General features: G+C 42.5%; 1 protein-coding gene across 1 annotated transcript in view; it reads right to left on the bottom strand.

Moving 5' to 3' along the window:
* The window catches only part of acvr1 (activin A receptor type 1), a 103,502-nt gene extending 92,632 nt beyond the window's left edge, over positions 1-10,870 (bottom strand). The window contains exon 1 of the mRNA XM_008116565.3: positions 10,554-10,870. Coding sequence (XP_008114772.2) covers positions 10,554-10,561 — 8 coding nt within the window. The 5' untranslated portion in view covers positions 10,562-10,870. The remainder of the gene's footprint in view (positions 1-10,553) is intronic.
* Positions 10,871-13,434: the final 2,564 nt, after the last annotated feature.

Below are 13,434 nucleotides of genomic sequence, written 5' to 3'. Positions count from 1 at the left end.
TTTAGATGCTTTCTGTGTTTTTGGTTTTCTTTTAACTTTCCGCTGAATCCAAGGAATTGCTCCAGCAACTCCTAATAAGCAGCACATGTCTTTTTCCAACTTTGCTGCAGTATTCAAGAGTTGAATAAAACTACATAAAGAGACTGACAATGACAAGTCCATGAAAGAATCAGTGTTATCCAAGGATTTTACATATGGATTGAAGCACCCTGCTCCGAATTAAAGCTCACAGCATAATCTTCAAATGTGGACTAATTCATGGGACCACAAAAGCATATGCTAGCTGCCTGAAAAGCCAACATGTGTTTGCTTCCTTCCTAAAGCAAGCAAGTTGCATCAATCCACACTAGGACTGGATATATTTCTTCTCCAAAAATCAATGTGCCAAAAGAAAGACCTTTAATTCATATAAGTTTTCCAAACAGTTGCATCCTGTGGCTGCATTTAAGTCAAAACAGATGAGAGACCTGGTGATAAATGAACATTTGTCTTTTAAATAACGTAGACACTTCCCAAATCCAAATTTTTGGCCAGCTGCCGGTAGTGTCTCAACACATTCCATGTAAGAGAAAAAAAGGTTTAGGTGGCCATATGGATCCACTCTGATATAGCTTTCTTTGCCTATTCATGTGCACTTCCTGGGAAGCAGTGAATTCTGTCAAAGCACATCTTTTCACACTGGAATATCAACACAAAGAGCTATTCAATTCAGTTTTAGGGAGAACTAGCCATATGTCTCATAAATTATAAAATGTTTTAGACTCAAACTTTAGGTGGTCATCAGAAACCTAAAGATTTCACTTTCCCTGTAGAATCCAAGAATTGGAAGAGACCTCATAGGCCATCCAGTCCAACCCCCTGCCAAGAAGCAGGAAAATCACATTCAAAGCACCCCCGACAGATGGCCATCCAGCCTCTGTTTACAAGCCTCCAAAGAAGGAGCCTCTACCACACTCCAGGGCAGAGAGTTCCACTGCTGAACAACTCTCACAGTGAGGAAGTTCTTCCTGATGTTCAGGTGGAATCTCCTTTCCTGTAGTTTGAAGCCATTGTTCTATGTCCTAGTCTCCAGGGCAGCAGAAAACAAGCTTGCTCCCTCTTTCGTATGTCTTCCCCTCACATATTTGTCATTGTCTCCTCTCAGCCTTCTCTTCTGCAGGCTAAACATGCCCAGCTCTTTAAGCTACTCCGCATACGGCTTGTTCTCCAGACCCTTTATCATTTTAGTCACCTTTCTCCAGAACCACAATTTCTAGCCAACATTACCTACCAACCAACCTATAACTCAAAACATCTCCAGATGGCTTAAAGTCATAATTTATATTGTATATGCATACCAAGGCACAAAATCTGTCACAACTCCACAAAAATAGAAATCATATTAATGGACCAGTTCTCCACTCCCTAGTCCACAATTTGCTTTATCACACACTTTGTAACTTTGATGGTGCATTCACCATCACTTTAGACACCAGATACATTGCACTTCCCAGGCTTTAAGATACAGCATGTCCAGTACTGAGGAAATGAAATATCTCTACAATGCAAGTACAATCCACCAAAAGCCACCTAGAATATGCCAGAAAGTGCATACATTGCACTCACACTAATTTCAGCTGGAACGTCCAGGTCTAGCCTATGAATGAAATATCTTCAGCTGTAGAAAAAACACAGGTTTTCTAAAGAAAGTGATGGCCATTACACATGCCGTGTGACAAATAGTATTGTTGGCATAGTGTTAAAAGTCCTGCATTATGTCTGCTGATACATGGCTGTTGTGTTTCTGCCAACGAAAAAGAGTCTCAGATTCCTTTTATCTAGCAAGCAACCCCGATACTGTTTATTCACAGTAGAAGCAGATCCTTTATAAGTGATAATATTTGGGAACCATTAATAGCACAGTAGAGTCAACACAGTTGTGCAGTGGTCTCAACCTGTGGGTCTCCAGGTGTTTTGGCCTACAACTTCCAGAAATCCCAGCCAGTTTACCAGCTGTTAGGATTTCTGGGAGTTGAAGGCCAAAACATCTGGGGACCCATAGGTTGAGACCACTGGTGTAGTGGTTCAAGTGTTGAGTTCTGGAAGACCAGGGTTCAAATCACCTCTTAGCCATGGAAACACATGTGTGTTTTACGGTCACCCAATAGTAATTATCTTTCCTCACCTGTCAGCTAGGGTTGATGACAATTAAAGGGCCACCCATTTCCCAGACAGATTCACATGTTCCAGACAGACTAAATCTTCCAGATTTTCACACCTTTTGAAAGGTGGGGCAAGCAGAACACATCTTTCCTAGGTGATCTAGAGTTGTACAAAACAATCTTATCTATTTCAGGATGAGATCCGTCTACCAACAACATTCCACAAATGGATATGCATGCTTTCTTAACAAATCATATTGCTACACTGCTGAATTTACTATAGATGAAGAGAGTCCAGGAAACAGACTTTGGACCACTGTCACTGGTGCGAGAGCAAGGGAAACTGTCAACAGTACTGAACAGACAAGCCTGTCCCATTTATGGCATCAGTTTTCATTTACGCTAATGAGGGAGTTGTCACGGGAAACAGGGCTAACCTGTATTACTCAAGACTGACTACTTATAATGCAGAAAAACAAACTATGTCATGTCTGCCTTCATTATGCTTACAGATTATCGCCAGTTTTTAAAAATGCACAGACCTGCAATAAGATGTAGATTACCTTACAAAGATCAAAGAGTAGATATAACCTTTTAAATATTGGAACACGATGGCAGAAATGCTATATAAGTATGTGGTAAGCAATTCTGTACTGTGGCACTTTTGTAGAAAATCGTCTGTTTAAGTCAACATGAAACACAACTGACAGAGTGGACTATAGCTCCTGAAATCTGATGCCTTTGGGTTAATATCATTGCCAAATATACATTAGGTTTAGGCTGCAACGTCAACAGGTAAATTACTGGGGAAAATTCATCCAATGCTTATTCATCCAATAACATCCTGCGGAAACTGACTGGCAGCGCATGGGGAGCAGACCCACAAGTAATAAGAACATCAGCCCTGGCCTTGTCTTTCTCAACTGCAGAGTATGCCTGTCCTGTTTGGCACAAGTCTGCCCATGCAAAGCAGGTGGACATAGCACTGAATGAAACATGCAGAATCATCACAGGATGCCTTAAACCTACACCTGTTGATAAACTCTACAACTTAGCTGGCATTGCCTCTCCTGACGTGCGACGGGAAGTTGCTGCTAACGGTGAGAGAAAAAAAGGTCGAACATTGTGAAAGCCACCCACTGCATGGCTATCACCCTCCTCCCACCAGACTCAAATCAAGGAAGGGCTTCATGAGAACCACCACTCCTCTTGATGTTCCTCCAGCAACAGCAAGGGTGTCCCTCTGGGCAGCTAAACCTGGCAATTCTAACTGGATGGCCCCCCAAGAGGGTCTTCCTCCAGGGGCAAACCAAGAATGGGCAACTTGGAAGTCCCTGAACAGACTCAGAAGCGGAGTGGGCAGATCAAAAGACAACTTGGCAAGGTGGCACTACCTGGAGGAATCCTCCACCTTGTGTGACTGTGGAGCTGAACAAACAACTCCGCATATGTATGCTTGCCCACAATGTCCTGCCTCATGCACGGAGGAGGAGTTGTTTAAAGCTACAGACAATGCGGTTGCTGTTGCCCGCTTTTGGTCCAAAACTATTTAGTTGCTTGTGATTTCTTCTTTTTTTTATTTCCATTATTAGAAATGTATTCTGCTTTTGACATGAAATAAATAAATAAACTGGGGAAAATAACTATTCCAATCAACAATATTCAACATGTGGCTGTACACAGGACAAGTGCATAGAGTAATCAAATAGGTAACGTACATTTGTTGACAGAGAAAAGAAAACAATGCCCTCTGAATGAACACATGAAATCCAAAATGAATTTCTTAAAACTGAAGAACATGAAGTCCAAGGGTGCATCTACATTGCAGAGGTAACACAGTTTCACACAACTTCAACTGCCACGGCTCAATGCTAAGGAATCATGGAAGTTGTGGTTTGGTAAGGGACCAGCCCTCTTTGGCAGAGAAGGTAAAAAAGACCATGTAGAACTGCAACTCCCAAGACTCCACAGCATTAAGCCATGGTAGTTAAAGTGATATCAAACTACATGAATTTACAGTGTACACACAGCCTAAGAGTCACAGAACATCTGGATCTGCTCCACTATTAGACTGCTAATAACTACAACTCCTGCAAAGACCAAAACAGAGTGCCTTCACAGAACAAAACATTTCATCTCAACATATTCCCCATGAAAATGCTGGAAAGGCAACCAAGTAAGTGCCCAAACTTTTGATGTAGCCAAAGTACCCTATTTACTCGAATCTAATGCTCACCTTTTTTAAGCTGAACTACCTCACCAAAATTAGAATGTGCATTAGATTTGCATAATACGGAAATCTTACTACTGAACCAAAGCAAAAGTGGAAGCTTCTTTAGGAACTCCCATTTGAGGGACGTCATCTCTCATTTAATTGCCATGGCTCAATGCTATATAATCCTGGGATTTGTAGTTTGGTGAGGCATCCGCATTCTCTGTCAGAGAAGGCTTAAGGCCTTGTAAAACGACATCCTCCATGATTCCATAGCATTGAAAGTGGATCCTTCTATAGCATAGATGCACCCCAAGGTGTTCCTTTCCATTGTTGGAAGCTTTGGTGGTGTTCTAACACTTTTGTTCATAAGCAAGTAGCAACTGTAATGCACACCTTTTTTGATCAAATTACAAAGAGTGACCTTCTTGCCGCTGCGCATTACATTCGGGAGCAATTTTAGAGAATTTTATAATTCTTAAAATTTCATTAACGGGATTTTATGTGCATTGTTGTTTTTATATTTATGCCATTGTGTATAAACTTGTTTGAAGCCTGTGGTGGCGCAGCAGGTTAAACCACTGAGCTGCTGAACTTGCTGACCAAAAGGTCGGCAATTCGAATCTTGTCAGCCCCAGCTTCTGCCAACCTAACAATTCGAAAACATGCAAATGTGAGTAGATCAACAGAGAAAGTAACAGTGCTCCATGCAGTCATTCTAGCCACATGAACTTGGAGGTGTCTACGGACAATGTCGGCTCTTTGGCTTAGAAATAAAGATGAGCACCAAGCCCCAGAGTCAGACACGACTAGACTTAACGTCAGGGGAAACCTTTACCTATATACTTATGTACTGTTGTTTATATGTGGCACTTGAAGTGCTTCTGGCTCTTTCAAAAGGCCTTTGATACTTAATCTGGTGTTGGACTGATCGATCTGCCCATTTTATAATAGCCCTATTCTTGAGGTGTTGCCAATGCTATATTGCACTTTGTCCATTTTAACTGTGAAATTACCTTCCCCATTTCGGTCCATTTCGGCACATGTTGCACGTTGCCTGGGTTCTATGAATTAGTCTCCAGTGTTAATATTGTATGTTTTATGTTGATTTTAACGATTGTTTTTACTGTAATTGATGTTTTTATTGGATAACTGTTTTATTGCTGTGTTTTGATATTTGATTGTTTTATCGGGCAAGGCCCCATGTAAGCCGCCCCGAGTCCCTTCAGGGAGATGGGGCGGGGTATAAAAATAAAGTTGTTGTTATTATTATTATTATTATTATTATTATTATTATTCTGTGAGCTGCCCCCAGTCCCTTCGGGGAGATGGTGGTGGGGTATAAATAAAGATGTATTTTTATTATTACTTTTTTTGGATTCAAAGTTTTGAAAATTGAGGTATGCATAAGGTTCAATGGGGCATTAGACTTGAGTAAATGTGGGTATTTCTTTAACCAGAAATCACAAAACCTATAAAGGAACATAAAACAAAAATCAAAACGATTTCTACATTCCTTTGAAAACCAGATGTGGTTGAAATGTCACGAGACAATGTTTCTAGAACATGGCCATACAGCCCGGAAAATCACAGAAAACCAGATTAACAGCTACCAATTAGCATTTTAGACGGTTTCTCAGGTTCAAGTATGTAATGTAATTCTTGAAATGACTTTCCAAAGCTGCCTGATAGAAAAACACCAAGCCTTTTCCCACTCTGCAGTACATTATAGACATCATCTGCTTTAGGTCAGAGACCAGACCAAGTTACCAGGGGCTTTCTCCATTCAAATCAAATGGCTCATCTATTTCTGCCTTTCCCAGCTCTTCCCTCTTCTGCCTCTCCTCCACAGAAGTCACCAGAGTGAAGAAGAGGGGAAGGGCTTCGCACTTGGCAGAGAAAAGAGGAACATCTGTAACCACAGTTGCCCTGTGGGCATCCCAAGATGAATCCCACATTCCAGCCTTTGATGTGATTGAAGACTCCAGCCAAAGGAGGAGGAGGAGCAGCAGCAGCAGGGAAGTCAGGAGGAAAGTTTACAGATTTGCTTCCCTCCCTCTCCCTGCCTCCTTTCCTTACTTCCTTCCTCTCTTCCCTCCCTCCTCCAAGGGATCATTAAAGGATGCCTTTGCTCCACCTCAATCTGCCAAGTTTCCGAAGTTGAAACCGATCTCCCAGGTAGAAACAAGGAGAGCATCTACACCAGGTGTGGGCAAACTTCAGCCTTCCAGGTGCTTTGGACTTCAACTCCTAGAAATCCCAGCCAGTTTACCACCTGTTAGGAATTGTGGTAGTCGAAGTTTTGACACCACTTTATGCCATGAAATCGTGGAAGATGTAGGATCAAGTATTCTCTCCCCAGAAGTGCTGGCGCCACAACAAACTACATACAAACTCAGTGCTATGGAAAACACAGAAGGTGCAGGTTACTGTGAGTTTTCCGGGCTTTATGGCCATGTTCCAGAAGCATTCTCTCCTGCCGTTTCACCCACATCTATGGCAGGCATGTACAGAGGTTGAGACCTCACAACTTTTGAGGATGCCTGTCATAGATGTAGGTGAAACGCCAGGAGAGAATGCTTCTGGAACATGGCCATACAGCCTGGAAAACTCACTCCAACCATGAAAGCCTTCGACAACACATAGAAGGTGCAGTTTTGCAAGGCTTTCAGCCTTCTCTGCTAAAAAGTACCAAAATACAATTCCCAGGATTCCATAGCATTGAGCCATTGCAGTTAAAGCAGTATCAACCTGCATTCATTCTACAGTGTAGATGCACCCAAGGAGACATTTTTATTTTTTAAGGATTCTCAAAGAGACACGCCTACAAAAAAACCAAAAAATGCCTCAATTAACAGAGCTGGGGGCAAAACAGCAATCACTGCAGAAAAGGCATGCATTGTGTTGTTTTTTAAATATATTTATAACAAAGAGGAGGAAACAATGAAAATGAACAAAATCTGACTACCAGTATTTTAAAAACCTCTAAAATCTGGACAGTAAATAAAGAACAACACTTTGAAAACAGAGGAATTCCAGGCATGGAACAATCAGGGCCAGTTAACACCACACAACAACGGATTCCCCCAGGCAGGAAACAAGGCTTTGAAGCTGAAAGGCTTTTCAATGCTAATCAAGATGATTAATTAAAACATTCACACTTGCCTTCAACAGAGAAGAGTTCTTTCCCCCATCCTAGACATTATTCCACAGATATATAAACCTCACTTGTTTAGTTTCCAACAGACCTCACAACCTCTGTAGGTGCAGGCAAAACCTCAGGGGAGAATGCTTCTAGAACACGGCCACACAGCCCGGAAAACTCACAGCAACCCATGAAAGCCTTCAACAAGACACACACAAATACATATATACATATACACTACACACACACACACACACACACATATATATAAATAAAAGTTGTGTGCGTGTATGTATGAACCACTGTGGATAACTTTTGGGGAGGCCCTGTTCTTGGTCCCGCCACTGTCACAGGCGTGATTGGCCAGGATGAGAGACAGGGCCTTCTGAGTGATTGCCCCTCAGCTATGGAATCCCCTCCCAGGCAAGATTAGATCAGTCCCCTCCCTCCTGTCCTTCAGAAAGATGGTACAAACCTGGCTGTGGCACCAAGCCTTTGAGGCAGTACAATAATGGCAACAATGGAAAATGTCACCTTGCTGACGGGATACGGTGTGGCTGACTCGTGAGGGTTTTAAATAATGGTTTTAATGTGAAGATAACTGATTTTAGTGTTTATGTATACTCATGGTTTATTTTATGCTCCGTCATTGAATGTTTGCTGTATATATGTTGTGCTCCACCCTGAGTCGCCTTCATGTTTGTTTGTTTTTTTGTGCAAGTCGCTTCTGGTGTGAGAAAATTGGCCATTTGCAAGGACATTGCGCAGGGGATGCCCAGATGTTTTCAATGTTTTTAGCATCCTTGTAGGAGGCTCGTCTCATGTCTGATAGAGGGAGCTCATCCGTACTCCCCCCCAGGTTGGATTTGAACTGGCAATCTTCAGGTCAGCAAGCCAACCTTCAAGTCATCAGTCCTGCTGGCACAAAGGTTTAACCCACTGCGCCACCGGGGACCTCCTTCAGGGTGAGAAGGGCGGAATATACATGTTTTAAATTTATTTATTTATTTATTTCCACTATTTATATCCCGACCTTCTCACCCGAAGGGACTCAGGGTGGTTTACAACACTGCCTATACAAAATCAATCAACAATACATAAAATCAATTAAAAACAATTAAATACAGTATAAAATTACAGTATATAAATTTTAAAAATACGTATGCTCAGATATATAATATATACACCCAAACAAAAGAACGAATGAAGAGGGATTTGCACAGCTTCCTCTTCTTCCCTTACTAGTAGGATCTCATCACACTAGGGCCCCTTCAACCCAGCTGAATAAAATCCCACATTACAGTAGTCTCTCACTTATCCCCTTCTTCTTCCCTTATTATTGGGACCTCATCACACTAGGGCCCCTTCCACCCAGCTGAATAAAATCCCACATTACAGTAGAGTCTCACTTATCCAACGTTCTGGATTATCCAACACATTTTTGTAGTCAATGTTTTCAATACATCGTGATATTTTGGTGCTAAATTAGTAAATACAGTAATTACAACATAACATTACCATGTATTGAACTACTCTTTCTGTCAAATTTGTTGTATAACATAATGTTTTGGTGCTTAATTTGTAAAATCATAACCTAATTTGATGTTTAATAGGCTTTTCCTTAATCTCTCCTTATTATCCAACATATTTGCTTATCCAACATTCTGCCGGCCCGTTTACGTTGGATTAGCAAGACTCTACTGTATCTGCTTTTAACTGGAATATACGGCAGTGTGGACTCAGATAACTCGGTTCAAAGCAGGTAAGGTGGGATTTTCTGCCTTGATATTCTGGGCTATAGGGCTGTGTGGAAGGGGCCTCAGATAACCCAGGGCCCTTTCACACAGCCCTATAGCCCAGAATATCAAGGCAGAAAACCCCATATCTGCTCTGAACTGGGTTACCTGAGTCCACACTCAGATAATGTGGGATTTTCTGTCTTGGTATTCTGGGCTATAGGGCTGTGTGGAAGGGGCCTCAGATAACCCAGGGCCCTTCCACACAGCCCTATAGCCCAGAATATCAAGGCAGAAAACCCCATATCTGCTCTGAACTGGGTTATCTGAGTCTTCACTCTGATAATGTGGGATTTTCTGCCTTGGTATTCTGGGATAGAGGGCTGTGTGGATGGGGCCTCAGATAACCCAGGGCCCTTCCACACAGCCCTATAGCCCAGAATATCAAGGCAGAAAACCCCATATCTGCTCTGAACTGGGTTATCTGAGTCCACAGATAATGTGGGATTTTCTGCCTTGGTATTCTGGGATATAGGGCTGTGTGGATGGGGCCTCAGATAACCCAGGGCCCTTCCACACAGCCCTATAGACCAGAATATCAAGGCAGAAAACCCCATATCTGCTCTGAACTGGGTTATCTGAGTCCACAGATAATGTGGGATTTTCTGCCTTGGTATTCTGGGATATAGGGCTGTGTGGATGGGGCCTCAGATAACCCAGGGCCCTTCCACACAGCCCTATAGACCAGAATATCAAGGCAGAAAACCCCATATCTGCTCTGAACTGGGTTATCTGAGTCCACAGATAATGTGGGATTTTCTGCCTTGATATTCTGGGATATAAGACTGTGTGGAAGGGCTCTAGAGCTTGAATCCGCTTTAAATCCACTTTAGGGAGGGGGCTCTAAACACCTCAGCCAGACATGTCCTGTGCCTCACCAAACTACAAATCCCAGAATCCTGCAGGAGGCAGAAACCGGATTTAAAGTGGATTCATGCTTTAGTGTGATGAGGCAGAAGCAAGGAGGGGAGGGAAATCTGGAAAGGGGAGAAGAAAAGGCTGGAGAGAAGAGGGAAGAATGAAAGAAAGCCAGGGAGGGCTTGAAAGAAGAAAAGTCCATTCCGGGAAAAGAGAGACAAGAAGAGAGAAGGAAAGGCTGGTAGGAACAGAAAGGAAGGAGTCCAGAGAAGGAAAAGGCTGGGAAAGGAAAGGAAAGGAAAGGAAAGGAAAGGAAAGGAAAGGAAAGGAAGGAAGGAAGGAAGGAAGGAAGGAAGGAGGCTCTGGGCTCCAGATTTTGGGAGGAGGGCGCTCCAGCTTACCTCCTCATAGCAGCAGCGAGGACAAAGGCAGAGCAGGGGCGGGATCCCCGGGCGCAGCTAAAGCAGGAGGAGGAGGAGAAAATGCCTCACAGTCTCCATGGGTTTGGCGTCGGCTGGGAAGAAAGGAGACGGAGGGAGACGCTGCAAGGCGAAGTTGGCCGGAGCGCAAAGTTCCTGCGAGGAGGAAGGCGAGGGAAGGAGGGGGTCAGAGGCTGGGCTGGCTTCTCCCTCAGAGGAGGAGGAGGAGGGGCTCCTCAGCTGCATTGGAGAGAAAGAGGGAGGAAGACATGGCCGCTCCCGGCTCCGCCAATGAGCGTCTGGGGCTGTAATTAACCAGGCGGCAACTAGAAGCAGCAGCAGCAGGCGCATCATTTCCTCCCGGCGCAAAGCCAGGCGCTCTGGCGCGCCCCCTGCAGGAAATACTCGGGTTCTCATCCCAGCAGTGTCTACTACAGTAGAGTCTCACTTATCCAACATAAACGGGCCGGCAGAATGTTGGATAAGTGAATATGTTGGATAATAAGGAGGCATTAAGGAAAAGCCTATTAAACATCAAATTAGGTTATGATTTTACAAATGAAGCACCAAAACATCATGTTAGACAACAAATTTGGCAGAAAAAGTAGTTCAATACGCAGTAATGCTATGTAGTAATTACTGTATTTATGAATTTAGCACCAAAATATCACGATATATTGAAAACATTGACTCCAAAAATGTGTTGGATAATCCAGAATGTTGAATAAGTGAGTGTTGGATAAGTAAGACTCTACTGTATATAGAATAGGCATGGCCAAACTTGGGCCAACCAAGTGTTTTGGACTTCAACTCCCACCATTCCCCACAGCCTCAGGCCCTTTTCTTTTCCCCTTCAGCCGCTTTAGGGGTTCACCCTCCCCCCGAAAATTTTCAGGCTTTTCAAAATCTGGTTTACTCATGAATTTTAACTGGTTAACCCTAAACTGGGCCCGGGCTGTGGCGCAGGCGGGAGAGCAAGCCAGCTGCAATTAACTGCAATGAATCACTCTGACCACGAGGTCATGAGTTCGAGCCCCGCTCGGAGCCTATGTTTGTTTGCCTTTGTTCTATGTTAAAAGGCATTGTATGTTTGCCTATATGTGTAATGTGATGCGCCCTGAGTCCCCTTCGGGGTGAGAAGGGCGGAATATAAATGCTGTAAATAAATAAATAAATAATCAAATCTCCATGAGTGTCCACTGAAGTTTATCTGCCTTGAATGTCCACTGAAGTTTATTGATGGAGCCTGATTTCTAAATTATTTTGCATTACGGAGCTACTCTTCATGGTTCGCTAAAAATAATTACCACCCCGGATTTTTTTCTGGCCCTGGCCCTGGATATGTAAACCCCACTTGCCTTGTTTCCAACAGACCTCACTGTTAATGTGGGATTTGTGTATAGATTGTGTTTAAATGAAATTTGTGTCTTGCCAGTATTGAATACTGATTGCATCATCCAGAGTGTACTATAGTCTGGAAAGAGTTAATTGCCAAGAAGCTGTGATGACCTTGATGTGTGGCTGGAGCTGGGGAGTGTCCAGACACAAGTGTGTATGCATTACTGATTGCATCAGTTCAGTTCTGTTCTGCTGTCTGCTGAGAAGTCAAGTCCTGTGTCCATTGTCTTCCAGTCTGTTTGTCTTGATTACTGCTTTCAGTAAAACTTGTACAGTAGAGTCTCACTTATCCAAGTTAACGGGCCGGCAGAAGCTTGGATAAGCGAATATCTTGGATAATAAGGAGGGATTAAGGAAAAGCCTATTAAACATCAAATTAGGTTATGATTTTACAAATTAAGCACCAAAACATCATGTTATACAACAAATTTGACAGAAAAAGCAATTCAATACGCAGTAATGTTATGTTGTAATTACTATATTTACGAATTTAGCACCAAAATATCACGATATATTGAAAACATTGACTACAAAAATGGCTTGGATAATCCAGAAGCTTGGATAGGCGAGGCTTGGATAAGTGAGACTCTACTGTATATAGTTTTACCATCGTCTCTGATGTCTCTTGGTTCTCCATTCCACTGACTCCATCCAACTGCTGCTGCGCTGCAAATTACTCTGACACTCACAACCTCTGAGGATGTCTACCATAGATGTGGGCGAAACATTAGGAGACAATGCTTCTGGAACATGGCAAAACAGTGCAACTCACAGCAACCCAAAATTTTTGTAGTTTAATAAACTTTCCATCCAATGTTTGATGATAGAACCCAGGAGCAGAAATCGTGTTAGATAGTGCCATGAGTCTGTATAATCTATAGTGTAATAATAATAATAATAATAATAATAATAATAATAATAATAATAAAAATAATAATACAGTAGAGTCTCACTTATCCAACATTCGCTTATCCAACGTTCTGGATTATCCAAAGCATTTTTGTAGTCAATGTTTTCAATACATCGTGATATTTTGGTGCTAAATTCGTAAACACAGTAATTACTATGTAGCATTACTGCATATTGAACAACTTTTTCTGTCAAATTTGTTGTATAACATGATGTTTTGGTGCTTCATTTGTAAAATCATAACCTAATTTGGTGTTCAATAGGCTTCTTCTTAATCTCTCCTTATTATCCAACATATTCGCTTATCCAACGTTCTGCAGGCCCGTTTAGCTTGGATAAGTGAGACTCTACTGTAATAATAAAAACCAGTACAAGAAAACCACACTACAAACTAGAGCTGACAGCTGGCACAACAAAACATTGCATGGAAAGTTCCTTGATAAAATTGAAGGAAAAGATGATAAGGAGAAGACCTGGCTCTGGCTCACAAATGGGACCCTGAAGAAGGAGACAGAAGGCCTGATCCTTGCAGCCCAGGAGGAAGCCATGAGAACAA

This window comes from Anolis carolinensis, chromosome 1 (genome assembly GCF_035594765.1).
Source record: "Anolis carolinensis isolate JA03-04 chromosome 1, rAnoCar3.1.pri, whole genome shotgun sequence".
Lineage (NCBI taxonomy): Eukaryota > Metazoa > Chordata > Lepidosauria > Squamata > Dactyloidae > Anolis > Anolis carolinensis.
Note: the sequence above shows the minus strand (reverse complement) of the source record. Positions and strands in the feature narration are given on the sequence as shown.